At 38.6% G+C, this 17363-nt stretch overlaps 1 protein-coding gene across 2 annotated transcripts; it reads left to right on the top strand.

Annotated features, from left to right (window-relative positions):
* The first annotated feature begins 6326 nt into the window (after positions 1–6326).
* On the top strand, positions 6327–15362 carry LOC309497356 (tripartite motif-containing protein 16-like). 2 transcript variants are annotated; one of them, XM_082167590.1, is made up of 6 exons: positions 6327–6983; positions 10442–10531; positions 10618–10851; positions 11276–11435; positions 11589–11636; positions 13508–15362. In XM_082167590.1, exons 1-6 carry the CDS (start codon positions 6411–6413, stop codon positions 14023–14025), a joined length of 1623 nt encoding a protein of 540 aa, XP_082023716.1. In that variant the 5' UTR covers positions 6327–6410; the 3' UTR covers positions 14026–15362. The 2 variants fall into 2 exon arrangements, with proteins under 2 accessions (XP_082023716.1, XP_082023715.1); XM_082167589.1 differs by having other exon boundaries at positions 6328–6983; positions 10436–10531.
* The last annotated feature ends 2001 nt before the right edge of the window (positions 15363–17363 follow it).

Raw genomic sequence — 17363 nt, 5'->3', positions numbered from 1 at the left:
CATTACAGTGTATCTTTTTGTTGAGAGCTGCTAGGGAGTGGGGGAGTCTCACTTACCTTATTAGATCTGGGGAGGGAGGAGTATATCACACTGTGTACTCACATATGCAATTTCACTTCAGGAAGCCACCGTGTTACATTACCATACCTGAAGCCTACCCTTGTCAATCTTTAGTGTTCTAACACAATAAGGTAAGAAACAACATACACACATTAGTGCGTAACGAGACTAAAAAGTTTGGGGACCGGGGACAAAGATCCTTTCGTTGTCCAAACTTCCAGGGCAGCCATAATCCATTTCCCCTACACGACGGGCTAAATACCCCGTTACATTTAGATAGCTCAAGGTTTAAAAAAGGGTGGGGTCTTTGAAGGGGGTTCGAAGATTAGCAAAGTTTATTCAAATGACACTTTAAATTTATTTTTGACACTTTAAAAGGCTATATTTCAATATAGGCTATCTATTTTTTTCTGTATGGCTTAGGCTAATACTTAGGTAGGCCTAACCTAAAATAGGCCTATGTATAAACCACACACACAGAGATAGACTTTTACAGACATTCAGTCCAACCACCAAATAGTTCATGTAACTAAGCCTACTCACAAAGCATAGGCTTACAAATCTGAGCTAGCACATGTATATCATACAGTGAAACACAATTTGAGCTACAACCGTTCTGACTGTGGGCTTAAGCTCTGTCACCGAACACTGAGCGATTCTAATATTGTCAAGAAGATGTCCTGTGGGAGAACAAAAGCAGAGGCACTAGTCACAGAAGTCCTTGCCCCAAAGGCAGTACAGGAGGTGATCAACAAATTAAAAAGTGCTGAGAATGCACGTCCATTCTCTATTCAAACTGATGCATCTAACAAGGGCAATCGCAATATGTTTCCCTTGGCTGTACAGTTTTTCACTGCAGAGAGCGGGGTCATGAACAAGTTGATAGATTTTGTTGAAAATCCAGATGAATCTGCTGAGGGAATAGTCACTACAATTCGGAGCTCTCTTGGACACCTGGGCCTGACTTTGGATCATGTGTCTGCATTCAGCGCAGACAATACAAATGTCAATTATGGAATCCACAATTCAGTATTCTCAAAATTAAAAAGTTCCAACAGTGATCTCCTCAGAGGCAACTGCCATGCGCATATTGTCCATAACACCATAAAGTATGCCCTGGATCAGCTCTCAGTCGACATAGAAAATGTAGTTCCTAAGGTCTACAGTTTCTTTTCCATCTCTGCAAAAAGGAGAGTCCCTGAAGGAGTTTTGTGCCTTTTGTGATGTCGAGTTCCATGAAGTCATGCGCCATGTGGTGACCAGATGGCTGTCACTCAACCCTGCAATCAGTCGCCTGCTCCAGAAAAGGACTGCTCTCAAGTCCTGTTTCATTAGCATGGGTGTTGACTGTCCAAGGCACCTGCAAACATTGCTGAAATTAACAAGCAATGCTGCTGGTGTTGAGGACGACGAGCCTGATCTTGTGGAGGTGTATCTCCTCTTTTGTAACAACGTCCTGACCCTCTTTGAAGAAGTGGTCAAAAAGCTGGAGAGGAATGACACCACATCAGCTGACCTCTATGCCATCATGCACTCTTTTCTGACAAAACTATCTCAGAGAAGAGATGATGGGTTCTATGGCTACCTAACTAAACAAAAGCTTCAGCGTCTTTCTCCATCTGATGCTGATGTTGCCAGACAGGAGTTTACAGCCTTCTTAAACACTGCCATTATGTACATACAAAAATGGTAAAAATTTTCAGAAGACAACTGGCTTTTCCATCTACAGCCCCTCTCTCTGACATCTGGGAGGATCTCTTATGATGGCATGGAGAAGATCATTGAGCAGCTTCACCTGCTTAGCAGGCAAAACATCTCCATGGATATGCTTCATGATGAGTGTGTTACTGCCAACAACATTCTAAAGCATCTCACAGAGCATGATGACTGGGTGTCCAAGGGAACAGCAGAGAAGTGGATGGCAGTTCTACAGGCAGCTGATCTCCCGAACATCCTTGCGGTGGTGTTCTTTGTCCTCAGCATCCCATCTTCCACTGGGTATGTGGAGAGGGTGTTCTCGACAATGAAAAATAAATGGTCTGATGTACGAAACAAATGTTCAGTTGGACTAATAAAAAGTGAGCTGATCATCACTCTGAATTATGAGATGTCTTGTACAGAGTTCTACAGTGCAGCTCTACAGGACAAACAACTACTCGCTGCTGCAAGAAATAAAAAAAAAAGTACACATGGAAAAAATTGCTGCACAATGTGCTTAGTCTGGAGGTTTATTTGTTTCTGTGAGATTTTCCATGTGCATACATACAGGTGTTGTATTGCTTGAATGCAGTATTTGAGTGCAATATTTTATATTTTCTTTATTAGCTGTTTTTTTTTAATGTATTATTGTTTTGCACTGGAAAGAAAGTTAACTATAATGGAAGTATAATTATATAAAGATATTTGCACTACACTTCCTTAAATTGTTGTCTAATTAAATTAAAAATATATATTGGAAAGAACATTCTAGAAGTCTAATTCTATTGAATAAGTTCGCACAAGGCTACAGAAAACTGTTGTGTTTATTTTTCTTCAAATGCAGTCTAAACCGATGAGCTTTGAATGTTATATGTTGTATTTGTTTAAGTTAAAAATAAAACGTATTATAAACTAAACAAATCCATGGTTCATTGTTGGCAAAATGATCATGATAGCCTTTATATTTCACATCTATGTGGTTCAGTCTTGTATATTGATTGGGCCTACTTTGCTATTCTATAAATATATAGGCCTTAGAAGTTGTATTATAATATGCTATAATGTATGAAATATATTTATCTAAATGTATCAATTAGTTTCCACAATATTCACCAGAAGTCATAATTTCAGGGGTTATTAATTTAAAAAAAAAATCTTCCGTGGGGGCATGTCACCGGACCTGCTCGTGAACCAATCATCTCTTCCTTCTAGTTAATTTATAGCATCAAATAAACATGAATGAACAGAAGAAGGAATGTTGTTTTAACCGCGGAGAGACATCAGTACACACACCCTTTTTCAAGTTCAAATCCTCCAACGTTGATCTAACGTTACTAACTCTCTCCTGACTGCTTTGTCGGACACAAATGGCGTCAACCAGAAATGGATAAATATTAAGTCTGCTGTTTAAAACAAATAAAGAATCAATGTAGGAGAATAGTTATGTGCAAACAGCTGGAAACTCTATTTGTGCAGTGTGCGCATGTCAAAAAATCAATTCCGATTTGAAGCTTAACTGTGACATAAACGCGCACATCAACCCAATCACTTGTTTAGCGTTCATGTAAACACTACATTCAGATACATCAATCAAAATGAATTTCAGGGTGTCATCAACATTCAAAATGTCCCTCAACAACATGTTTTTGTTTTTGCTCACTTTTTTTTTTTTTTTTTAGCAACTCTGAGCACTTTTCATATTCTTTATCCTGGCTGAAGCACTTTTTTCAATCTATAAGAATAATATAATCAACCTATGTTAGCCTATAGTTTAAAGTTAAAGATATTAATATTAATAAGTTGAGTCTTATGTTTATTTGATGGTGATTTCACATTTCTTGTTTGTATGAAGGCTAAATACAAATAAAATATTAACAATAGGCCTAATTTATTTGTACCATTTTTATTTCTAAAATATGATATAGTTTTATAGGAGGAGGTTTCAGAGACTTGGTAAATAAATTTTTCAGAAGTTTGTAGGTACAGACATTCATTGTGTATGTTCTTGCCATTTTTTCCTGAGGCTTTTATATTGTTCATATCGATATCGGAATTATATTGTATCGACCGACCGAAATTAAAAAATATATTGTGATATAAATTTTGGCCATATCGTCCAGCCCTAGTTCTGTCACAAACTTTTATCACAAGTCGACTGCACTTTTAATAGCAGAGATTGAATACAATTTGAGCAATTTTGTTCTCCACAGGTGAACTGTGCACAACCTGAGCAGACTTCCACAGCCTTATATATGGGCGACTCGGGTTGTGACGTCACAAGTAGTGATGCTCGGTCGCTTTGGCCGGTTGGCAAGGGATTTTTTCGAATGTTTTTGTCATGACACTATACAGTGCAGATACATGCAAACAATAACTGCTATTGAAGTAAATATCTACAAAAATCAAAATGAGCCTTTCCATGAATGAACAATGGCTAATAAGCAGTACTGGAAAGTTACACTTAAGTACAATAGTGTTACATTGCTGATATAACTCAATTACAAGTAAAAGTACTGGTGTCCAAAAAGTATGCAAGTAAAAGTAAAAACTACTACTTTTAAAGTACTAGATACTAGATACTTTTTAGCCGGTGATATTTCATGAAATGCTAAAATATATTCAATCTATCAAATCATAGATCTATGTAGAAAATAGCTACTTCCAACAAAACACTTCTACCTTACTGACGAAGTGCATGAATTAGTGGTCACGATACTAGAATTACTAACTTCAATATGATACCTGGAAAATATCAATATTCAGTATCATTTTTAATACCACAGGGAAAACTGCCATATAGATATTTTAATATCAAATTTTTTTTTTTATCCATTTTATCAAGGCAATCATTATTTTCAAGCTTCATAAAGCACAAGACTCATTGTAACAGAAATCCATTTAAAATGGAGCAGTTTACAACATTAGATTACTTTGCACAGACCAATCGTTTCGCTTCATAAGATCCCAATGTATCATCAGAGGCCACAGGTATTCATTTTGTTTTGTCTGTATGTTTTTCTACGCTGGGTTACTTTTTTTTATCCAAATGCTTGAAGTAAAAATGTTGTCTTTCCCTAATTTAGGGTATAGGTTTTTAGAACTAGTCAGTGTTTATGATGAGAAAAATGTGTTTCTCAGTTGTTGTTTTAGTGTAACTGTGTGTCATTTTAAGTGTTTTAAAACGTTACACAACATTCAAATGCAAACAATGCACCCTCCCTCACTTTAAGCTAACTCAAGTCAGCTCCTGAGACGAAGCACACTATATTTACTTTTATCCACTCTATCCCGCTCACAACTGAGCTCCCAAGCCTATCAAAGCCTATCAAAGCATGCTTCATTGTTAGTGTGGATTTGGTTTTGTGATTTCACCCGTCTGTGAAGCGCTCGTCTGTGTGAAGATGAGCCATTTATACTAATAACAGGAGCAATGAACACTTTTCATGATTTCAAAAACACATCCAGGGCCATATCGCCTCTTAACACAAACCAATGAAAATAATAATTTGCTAGTCAACTGGAGATGTTTACTTTGTTTTAGGTAGATCAGTGCCTCAAAGGGTTTCCAAAAGTGTTGTGCACATGTTCCACACGTCCCACCCGCAAATTATGCCTAGGATTACATTTAAAAGAAAAAAGAAAAATTTGTCTCTACAATTAATAGCTCATGATACAAACATTTAAACAATTAAATAATGCATACAAATTTACCTACATGTTTTACATGTAACATTTTATAGTGCTTTTCTACCCAGACAAAGAGCCATATAAGAACCATTATTTCATAGAGCACATAACTGGGATATTAACTGATCATTAGCAGAAGTTTGGTTGTTATTTAAATGGTTACAATCACGCTTGCTTCTTGTTGAATAGCTACATAATTGTGCAACTGTTAAACATTAACACCTCTAGTGTAGAAAAAAATAAGAGCTCATAGTGTTAACGTTTACGTTACTTAAATTCAAATTATGCAAATTATAAAGTCATTTCAGTACTGTGATTATGAACTCATTTTACTAAAATGGTTTCACTTGAATGTATCTGCTGGTTGAGAATGAACTGTTCACTTTCTAACTTTTCAAAGTCTGTGATTATAGCGCCACTTAGCGGTAAACGGCAGCAAATACACGTCCCTAATGTTGTCGCCACGGGAAAGGCAGAGGTGTTATTCTGGTTGAGAACTATCTGTACTTGTTGAGTTAACACGGCTTAATCCATGTGAGTGGAGCTTCCACTTTATAAGCTGAAAGTGCAACAACATTCAGGGTGGGTCAAGTAGAAGCGAGTACAAATGTGGTGTTGCTGAGAGTGGTTTAAAAAGTGTTTTCTTTGTGAGTGGAAGGAAGATTTCAGCCAAGCACTGTATATATACACACACACACACACACACACACACACACACACACACACACATACAAACTCACAATAGTGTTTATTGACAGATATATATATACATATATATATATATATATATATATATATGACAAAAGTCTGTTAATAAACACTCACACTGCTTTACAGACACGCCTGTTTTGCACACGGCACTCAAACACAGAACCAGGAAACAGGAATCACGAGAGTTCAGGGAAAGAGAAACTGAAGTGTCGTTGAGCTGTTGTGTGTTTGTGTCTCTGTATTCATGCAGTAAAATGGCAGAAGCCAGATTTTCTCAGGATGAGTTCATGTGTTCAGTGTGTCTGGATCTCCTGAAGGATCCTGTGGCCATTCCCTGTGGACACAGTTACTGTAAGATCTGTATTACATGCCACTGGGATCAGGAGGATGAGAAGAGAGTCTACAGCTGTCCTCAGTGCAGACAGACCTTCAGGCCAAGACCTGCTTTAGCTAAAAACACCATTCTGGCTGAAATGGTGGAGAAACTGAAGAAGACTAAACTTGCTGCTGACTGTTACGCTGGAGCTGGAGATGTGCAGTGTGACGTCTGTACTGGAAGAAAACACAAAGCCGTCAAGTCCTGTCTGGTGTGTCTGAACTCTTACTGTCAGAATCACCTTGAACAACATGAGAGTTTGTTTAAAGGAAAGAGACACAATCTGACTGATGCCACTGGACGACTGCAGGAGATGATCTGCCAGAAACACGACAAGATCCTCGAGGTTTTCTGCCGCACTGATCAGAAGTGTATATGTGTGCTGTGTGTGATGGATGAACATAAAAACCACGACACTGTATCAGCGGCAGCACAGAGGACAGAGAAACAGGTATGAACTTACAGAGATCCCATTATTATTATTTACAGGCTCATTCAACACACTACTAACACGACTCAACCAGACCTCACTCCTTTATTTAACGTAATTCAGGGCATTCATTTATTTATTGAGAAATATTGTGACAGTTTGTTCCCGGAAGAAAATTCAAGACGATAATGTTTCCGGAATTTCAGAAACAGTGACACTGATATAGAGAATAACTCCCTCTGGAGGGACATTTTCATGCTTAAACAGCAACATTACACGCTAAAGAAAGATGAACATGGAAAAAAGCATAATAGGACCCTTTACACCAGTAGTTCACCCAACAAACATTTATCGTTTTCAAGTTCAATTCTCACTCAAGTAATTTCAAACTGGTATGACTTTCTTTTTTCTGACGAAGACAAAAGAAGGTATTTTAAGGAATATCTCATCTGTCCATATATTGAAAGTCAATAGGGTCCAAAAGTTTCAGTCTTCAAAAAGGACATTAAGGTAGCATAAAATAAATCCATAACAACTCAAGGGGGGTAAACTAGGCTGTGTTACACTCCACTTTTAGATACGCACTCGCAAACTTCCTTCTCTGGGAATCCCTGTCGCCATTTTGAAGTGCGTTACACTTTGTGGACGAGGGAAGTTTATATGGACAGACCCTTGACCCCTCGATTTTGACAGAGGGAGTGAGTCTACTCTAATGTACTTCAAGCTCCTCTATATCCCACAATTCAACTTGATTGTGACGTCACAGCAGATCCCGCTTAACTGAAGTGTATGATATATTAATTATTTTGAGAATTAATCACATAAATAGTGTATAATATATTAATTATTATAACACTTGTAGCTATTGATATTTTTGTTTTTTGTTGCTGTTCACTCTGTACATACTACCCTTAGGAGATATCATTAGGAAGCATGGCATTAGTTTTCACTGTTATGCCGATGATACTCAGCTCTATATTTCTTCACGCCCCGACGAAACTTACCAATTCACAAAATTAACGGAATGCATAGCTGATATAAAAAATGGGATGATTAGTCATTTCCTACTTCTTAACTCTGAAAAAACAGAGATTCAAATTTTTGGACAAAAAACGTCCTCACGTAATAACCTAGAATACTGTCTAACACTTGATGGCTGCTCTGTTAAGTCTTCGTCGTCCGTTAGGAACCTGGGTGTGCTATTTGATACCAATCTTTCATTTGAAAGTCACGTGTCTAGTATCTGTAAAACTGCATTTTTCCATCTTAAAAATATATCTAAATTACGCCATATGCTCTCATTGACAAATGCAGAACAATTAGTTCATGCGTTCATGACCTCAAGGCTAGATTATTGTAATGCTCTTATGGGTGGTTGCCCTGCACGTTTAATAAACAAACTACAGCTGGTCCAAAACGCAGCAGCTCGAGTTCTTACCAGAACCAGGAAGTATGATCATTTTAGCCCAGTTCTGTCAACAATGCACTGGCTCCCTATTAAACATTGCATACATTTTAAAATATTGCTGATTACTTACAAAGCACTAAATGGTTTAGCTCCGCAGTACTTGAGCGAGCTCTTAACACATTATAGTCCTTCACGTCTATTGCGATCTCAAAATTCCGGCCAGTTGATAATACCTAGAATATCAAAATCGACCGCTGGCGGTAGATCCTTTTCCTATTTAGCACCAAAACTTTGAAACAGTCTACCTACCATTGTCCGGGAAGCAGACACACTCTGTCAGTTCAAAGCTAGATTAAAGACACATCTCTTTGACCTAGCATACACATAATACATTATAGACTTCTATAATTCAATGTTAGGCTGCATAGATCAGGTCAGCCGGAACCGGGAACACTTCCCATAAATCCTGATGTACTCGTTACATCATAAGAAGAATGGCATCTACGCTAATTTTAGTGTCATTGTTTATCCCGAGGTTTTCCCGCAGCCTGCCGGATCCAGGCCGTATCCAGATCTGATGAAGGACCTTCGCCTGGACCCGATGACAACGCAGTGCTGAAGTGCCAACTAGTCTCTCCCTATGGAGGATCCCTTTACCACTCTACAGATAGAGTGTTTTCGGGAAATTCGTTTCGCGTACATACCCCGAAGTGACAAAATAAAATAAAATTCTGTATCAAAATTTATAAGGAAAGACCAGTACTTTGTTTAGGCTTGATTTGTAGGGAATAACAAACCTGCGCACATATATTCAAACGCACATAACTATAGAACCAATTCTTAATGCGCATGTGAACGCCATCAGCGTTTATCACGTGTTTAAAGTCTGTGTAGAGAGAATGGTGTCGTCTTAGCGGCCCCTAATTCAATAACAAATGATCGTTGCGACGGAAGCGAATCAATCAAAAATAACTTTAGCTGAAAAATTACTTTATTAAAGAAACGCTATAAAGCCAAAACAATCTCTGTTACCATAAATTATACGTTTATCTCTGTAAAAATGCTTTGAAACAATCTACATTGTTAAAAGCGCTATATAAATAAAAATGACTTTACTTTTGTTTGTGTAATTCTATTTTTCCCCAACTTATATTTTATATATTTTATATATTTTCTCCAACAGCTCATATGCATATAGAACGGTGCATAAAACAACTTCAAAAGTAAAAAGGGGGTTTAATAATAAACCAGCTGTCAGGAAGTATAGAGGCAGATTCAGTAGCGAATGATCGACTGTTTATTGTGGGCAAACACCAGATCTTCTGTAGTCACCACAGGAATGATCAGGAAGCCAGGAACCGAGAACCAGTAGAGGAACGAAGAGTAGTTCAAGGAACACAGACGGGACAGCCGAGAATGAAGAGCCACAGCTGGTGCTAATGAGCTGATCAGCCAAAATCAACACAAGCGCACACACACACACACACACACACACACACACACACACACACACACACACACACACACACACACACACACACACACACACACACACACACACACACACACAGGGAGAGAGAGTCAATGAATCCATGAACTGTGACACCAGCTCAATAGTGAATTAATTGATCAAGTGCATTCTATTTAAACCAGTAGTGGGCACTCGTGCAACGTAAGCAATGACTGAGTGAACAAGACAGAGGGAAGATAGTGAGTGAAGGGCATAAAAATTTGGAGCCATAGTCTTCATGATTAGTCATGATGTCACATGCATGAGATTTGAGGTTATTGATGCATCACTATATTTGATTTGGGCTTTAGAAACAGAGACAGTCTTCAGAAAGTTTGGAAAGACATGAGGATGAGTAAACAAATAAATAATTTATATTTCTAGGTGAACTATCCATATAAAACTAGGCATTGAAGAAATTATACTGGCACTTATGAATTAACCTATAATCTTGATCTTTAACCCCTCAGTCTCACCACTTCTCTGATACTGGATTCATATCTGTTTAGTTGATGATTAATGTAATGTTTCTCCTGTCATTGGTTTGTCCTTTAGCACCAGCTGAAGGAGACGCAGAGGTCGTTCCAGCAGAGGATCCAGCAGAGAGAGAAAGATCTTCAGCAGCTGAGAGAGGCTGTGGCGTCTCATAAGGTGAGTCTGGAGAAGAAGAGAAGTTTGAGACGTCTCAGTCAGGACTCACTGAAGCCACTGTGTGATTGTGATGTGTGTCCTAACAGCGCTCTGCACAGACAGCAGTGGAGGACAGTGAGAGGATCTTCACTGAGCTCATCCGCTCCATTGAGAGAAGCCGCTCTGAGGCGACACAGCGGATCAGAGATCAGGAAAAGACTGCAGTGAGTCGAGCTGAAGGACGACTGGAGCGACTGGAGCAGGAGATCAATGATCTGAGGAGGAGAGACGCTGAGCTGGAGCAGCTTTCACACACACAGGATCACATCCATTTCCTGCAGGTAACAGAGATCTAGAAGAACAGGGTCATAGTGGACTTGAGCAAGAGACTCACAGAGAAACATTTCATGCGAGCAGAATGAGCCGTTGACTGAAGTGTTGATCTGTGTGTTCGGTTATTATATCATCATCAGTCAGACTCTCATCTGATCTTCTTCATTTGAAAGAGATGCACTTATAAATGCAGTTCAGCTCTGAAAATCTCTTAGGAAAACTTATTTTCTGAAAGATATAGAGATTCCAGACAGCAACAGCTCAAAACTTCATTAATATTTAAACACTTTTTTTTTATAACAATGTGAAATCCATGAACTTGATGGCACCAGTTTCACTGCTAAAGATCAACAAGAGCCGCTGAAATCTGACAGTAGTGCAGGTTATTGATGAAGTGTGGAGGTGATGAGCTTTGGTTTCTGTTTTCTGTAGAGTTTCCAGTCTCTCTCAGCTCCTCCTGAATCTACAGACGTAAATGACAATCCCTTCAGTTCTCTCTCCTCTTTTGATGGCGTGAGAGAATCTGTCCGTCAGCTGAGAGACAAACTGGAGGATTTCTGCCAAGAGGAGCTGAAGAAGATCTCTGACAGAGGTAAAGTCCTGGAGATTCATCAGCTCTCAGAAATGATCCTCCATCATCTCATATCATGTAGAAGATCATATTAGAAATGTCTTAGGAACGGATGCAGGGATCATTTTCTCTCGACATGATAATCACACTCTTCATGTCTGTTGATTTCCACAGTCACTTTCACCAACATTGTTCCCAGAACCAGGAACGACTTCCTACAATGTAAGTCACTAAGAAAACCAGCAGAGAAACTCACTGAGTGTCTTCATGTTCTTCCTGTAGAAGGTGAAAGAAAACATGACAGAAGAGTTTTAGAGTTGATCATGTAAATTAGTGTTTCTCAACATCGAGGGGCGCTGGAAGCAAAAGCAAATTGACTCGTGACTTTAACAAAGATGTAAATCGGGGGATTCAACATATTCTTCAAAAACAGGATGTCCTCTAAAACTAATGAATAACTATAATTATTTTTCACTGAAAACCAATTAAAAACATTCATCCAAGATTTAGAGGTAAAATCACAGTAGTAAAAAAGCTTCAGGAAAGTAAGAGAAACTGAAATCTCTTCTGTAAAAATTCCTCTATGGATTTATCCTAAACATGATTTTTTTTAACAAATCTCTTTAACGTTTGAGGAAACGGATAGAAATTTAAAGGGGTGGTATAATGCCCTTTTCACAAGATGTAAAATATATCTATGATGTCCCCAGAGTGTGTGTGTGAAGTTTTAGCGCAAAATACCCCACAGATATTTTTATATAGCAAGTTAAAGTTGTCACTTTTTGAGGGTTTGCAAAAACGCACCGTTTTGTGCCTGGCCCTTTAAATGCAAATGAGCTGCTGCAGAGGGCGGGATTTCAAGAGCTCGTGTCTGTTAGCAGCTGCTATTACCTCACGCAGACACACTAAAATGACAGAAACTGTTCTGCATTTAATGTTACACGGAGTCAGATAAGGATGGAGAGACTCAAGAAGAAGTGGCAACATGTAGAATGCAACAGGACGTCTCTGAATGGTTAGTTGATGAATTTATGTTGCTGATGTGGAGTTAACTATCTTCAATTAGGATATTCTGTCATGATAAATCTATAAATTGCTCATATATGAACTGTTGTGAGATGCACACAGAGTGACTTTCTATTGCATGTGAAAAGATGGATGCTAAAGTTTGAGCTGACTCACAAATGCACTCTTATACAACAACTTTTCCTCTTCTCAACATGGACTGCATGTTCCCGGGGGCGGGGTTTATGTAAATTCTAGGGTTAGTGATGTCACTAACCCGAGAGGAATGTTGTGTAGTCCCTACCAGCCGTTTGTTGTAGTCCTTTTCTTTAAAAGCAAATATCTCCCTTTGCTTTGAACTTTGAGCGTTGTAACTTTGCAGATGTTGTTTATGCTCAAACATCAACATTACACACTAACTAAAGTTAGAAAAGTGAAATCACACTCAACCACCCCTTTAAAGAAAGCTCAAGATTGCCAAAGGCTACAGCACTGAAAATCACCAACAATAGGCCTAGAATACCTAAACATTGTAGATCAAATTATTACAAAAAAATCATACTGACCCCAAATATTTGAATGGTGTATATATTAGGCATAATTATAATAAACACAGAATAATAACCATTAATATACAGTTAATGATACACTGATGTAAATGATGATTTGCACAGGATATCTGGTAAACTAGTAAACCATATTATTGCTCTTCTTGCATTGACACCATTATATGAGAACTGAACTGAGCTGGACGATGACATCACTGCTTTCTCCAGAGCGGCTGTATAGATAAATGAACTAAATTAATAACTTTATTACATCAGAAATGAATCAACACTGAACTTACTTAAGCTGGACAATGACAATATTTTCCTCTAGATCTGCTGTACAGACGAAACAAACTTTGTTGCATTATTTTCCTGTTATCACTGTAAAACTGCTTTGAAACAATCTGTATTGATCAAAGCGCTAAATAAATAAAGGTGACTACTGAGACACTGCTGATATATTGAACATGAAGAGTTCAGTTATAATAAAAGATCAGACAGATTCATAATTCCTGATTCTGATGTTTTTCTCTCCATCAGATTCCCATCAGTTCACTCTGGATCTGAACACAGTGAATAAATACATCCGTCTGTCTGAGAGGAACAGAGTGATTACTTACACTGACACAGATCAGCCGTATCCTGATCATCCAGACAGATTTGATATGCGTCCTCAGGTGTTGTGTAGAGAGAGTGTGTGTGGACGCTGTTACTGGGAGATTGAGTGGAGTGGAGAATATGTGCGTATATCAGTGTCATATAAGAGCATCAGCAGGAAGGGATCGGGTCATGAGTGTTTGTTTGGATATAATGATCAGTCCTGGAGTTTGTACTGCTCTTCCTCCAGATACTCATTCTATCACAATAAGATAGGGACTGAACTCCCTGTTAAGTCCATCAACAGGAGAATAGGAGTGTATGTGGATCACAGTGCAGGAACTCTGTCCTTCTACAGCGTCTCTGACACAATGAGCCTCATCCACACAGTCCAGACCACATTCACTCAACCGCTCTATCCTGGGTTTAGTGTTTATAATGGATCAGTGAAACTGTGTTGACGAATCAGAACAGACTGTAGAGAGATTCTACCCATAATGCTTTGAGCTGTATGATAAATCAGTAACAGTGAGATGTTATAGAGAAGGGGTTGGCAACTTTGTTGTCATGAAGTGGCCATTTTTAAGTTTCTGAGTTAATCACTCTGATTGGATCGCTATCCGTTAAAACTTCCATTTACACTGAACTTCACATCACTGAGTTCACGTTAAAGAAAGCAAGATATGAGCTTAATTTTATTTATCATCAGACAATTTCAAGATCATAGAAGCGGCATCAGCACTGGAAAGATAATTTAGTGTCACTACTTTTAATGAAGACGACTGTGTGTTGAGCTTCAGCATGTGACGCTGAACTTTCAGTTTCATTTGCTTTTCAGTTTTCACGTCGCTGACGAGATGCTCAACTTCTCTCCGCGATGCGTAGCGCAGAAACTACTGTAATAGCGCTGTTATATCTGTGTATCAGGAGCTGTTATAACACACTCTCACATGTTTATTTATTTATTTTTTTTACCATTTTAGGAAGAGTATAATTTACATTTGTGTCTTTAACAACCAGATGCATTTTGTCCAGTTTCATCTAGAATGTGAAAAAATGCCCTCTTTCGTATCCATGAACAGTTTCCACATGTATCAGTCATTTTGATGTGTGTGGGATGTTTAATAATTACTCTATATATTTGGTTGAATATCTCTGAGATTTATAGCATTAATTATGTACAGCGGAACAAACTGTCAGTCAGTAACTTGACGAGTTGAGTGTGATGCGCAGTGGTCACGCTAATGTTTTATCAGGGCTGCGCACTTTAATAGTATTTATAATTCCTAACTTAATAAAACAAGCTGAGTTACTATGAGGAATGATTACCTCAAGATGTAGATCTGGATGCAGGTACGAGGAACTTTATCTGAATGAAACACATACACCTCTCTCACTTTTACTGACGTCACGTGCCAGCGATTGTGCCATAGGTCGTTGACTTCTGTTATAGTCTCTTATTTTCTCTTCATTACTGTCCCAGTCATCAGCTGAAGTGCTGATTGTCCACCAGTGGGCTCTCCATCATAGACATGTTACTCTGTGATGGACTACACTACCCATAATCCTCTGCCCTGTTTCATCATCACAAATTTACTTCACTCTGTCATTCATTGCTAGGTTTTAATTTTTTATATGTTACCACTGCATTTCTGGACCCTCAGTTTCCTGCATTTCCCTGTTTTCCTGCAGTACCTGCTTTGTGTTTGTTTTCGGATGGTTTATGTGTTTTGACCCTTTGCCTGCTGTATTGACTGATTCTGGACTACTGTCAAATAAAGCTGCGCTTGGATCTCCACTCTTCGTGTCTGTGTATTGTATAACAATTACATTAATACTACAGCTGAACTTCTGTCAGTGAAATAACACGTCAGAATATGTGTTTAATGAATCCTCATATAGACAGTAAGATCAGTGTGTGTTTGTGAGTCATGATGATTTACAGTGTGTATCTGTGCTTTCCTTGCAAGAAAACCAAAAGTCTGACCAAGTCGTTTTCCAAATCACAGGTTGATATGACAAAAAATGAGGATCCTATGAAATTTTGTTTTGATGATATCGGGTGACACCCACACTCCATAGTAATCTTTTACGCTTAGGCCGTGTGTCCATCAAAGCGTTTTTTTCATGCGGCTGGTGTGTTTTTTTAAATTGTTTTCAATGGGAGCGCCACGTTTTTAAAACGCCATGAGCGTAGCGAGGCGCTGAGCGTGAGAGAAGAATTGTTTATCGCCGAGAGATGAAGAATGTTCAACTTTGGGTAAAACGCAGCGCTCATCACTGTCACTTTTTTCCCAACCGTCCAATCAAATTGGAGGGGCGGGACTAATACCACACCGACCAACCGCCACATTCTGCTTGTACAACGTCAACAGATTACGTAAGCAATAAGGTACGAGAGGCTGTGCTGTATCGTGAATAAGTAACGTCTGAAGGGCGTTGTTAGGCACGACGCGAAGCGAAGTCAGCCGTGACTTATTCACGATACAGCACTTGCCTCGAGTACCTTATTGCTTTTATAAAACGGTTGCCACACAATACAAATATTAAAGCCGAAAAATATTTATCTATGCAACTTTCATGAAGTAAAATCACTAAAAGCATCCCTTCCGCTGGAAAAAATAGTCCCTGACCGTAAACAGCAACAGAAGTTACATACATTATTTCGCCAATAGATGGCGGCAAACACTGTCTTATGAATGAGTCAGTCGGTAGAGAAGACTTTTATATTGAAAAGACTCAAACTTGTTTTCACTGAGAAGGAAGACGCAACTGACAGATGACTAACGTGAAAACCCCTTAACGGTTAACTTAACTGTTAAAAAGACAAGATATCGCAGCGGACATTCAAACGGAATATTTTATTATGAATATAGGACTGACCTGAATGAAAATGCAATGTTTACTGTAGGGGTGGCACGGTTCACAAAACCCACGGTTCGGTTAGTATCACGGTTTTAGGGTCACGGTTTTCGGTTCTGTATGGTTCTTGTTGTTGTTTTTTCTTTTAATCTTTAACACTCCAAAAATTTACTTCAGCATATGATATATAGCTGAATTATCTAATTATTAATTAATTTATTTCATAAATGGGGTGTGTTTGCAAAACGCAGCTTCTCATTTCCCGTGGGCTGTGTCGGACAGTTATTTGTCACCACTTTTTGCCAGGGTTGATATTATGTCCCAGCACGGATGTACCAATACAAATAAATAAAACATTTCCAGTTAACTAGCAAAGTATTCGTTTCGTTCGTTTGTTAAATAAGAAGCAATCTAGCGCTGAAATGTGTTTTTTTTAATCAAGTGATCAAAGTGCTCGTTGCCGTTGCGATCAGTGGCGCTGATACAGTGTTCTCGTGGCTCGCGCACACACCGCAGCGGCCGCACATTCTTCACTCAGACGCGCGCTTCAGTCCGTTGAGGAGACTCTAGGCTACTCTATTCGTTCCGATGAAATCACAAAACAAAATTCATACAAATCTGTCCCTGCTTGATATACAACCGCTGATAAACATAATCGGTTTTGATGAAAAAGAAAAATATATACGAGTGCAGATTAGAACTCAGAACCTTTGACACGCTTGGCAAGTTCTGCCACTGGACCATTAAAGTACATACCGGTACGTGGAACAGTCGATCTATGTAGCCTATTTATTCACGTGAAAAAAACAACATATAGCCTAGTGGAGTTGATCTCATTAAATGTCTAAGTAAACCCAGTGTACTATTTAAATCGATTGCTGGACATTGTAATGTTATTCTACATTTGTCTGATTTATGATTTAGCATTGTATTAGCA

The sequence above is a fragment of the Leuciscus leuciscus genome, assembly GCF_965113295.1.
Source record: "Leuciscus leuciscus genome assembly, chromosome: 4".
Classification (NCBI taxonomy): Eukaryota; Metazoa; Chordata; class Actinopteri; order Cypriniformes; family Leuciscidae; genus Leuciscus; species Leuciscus leuciscus.
Note: the sequence above shows the minus strand (reverse complement) of the source record. Positions and strands in the feature narration are given on the sequence as shown.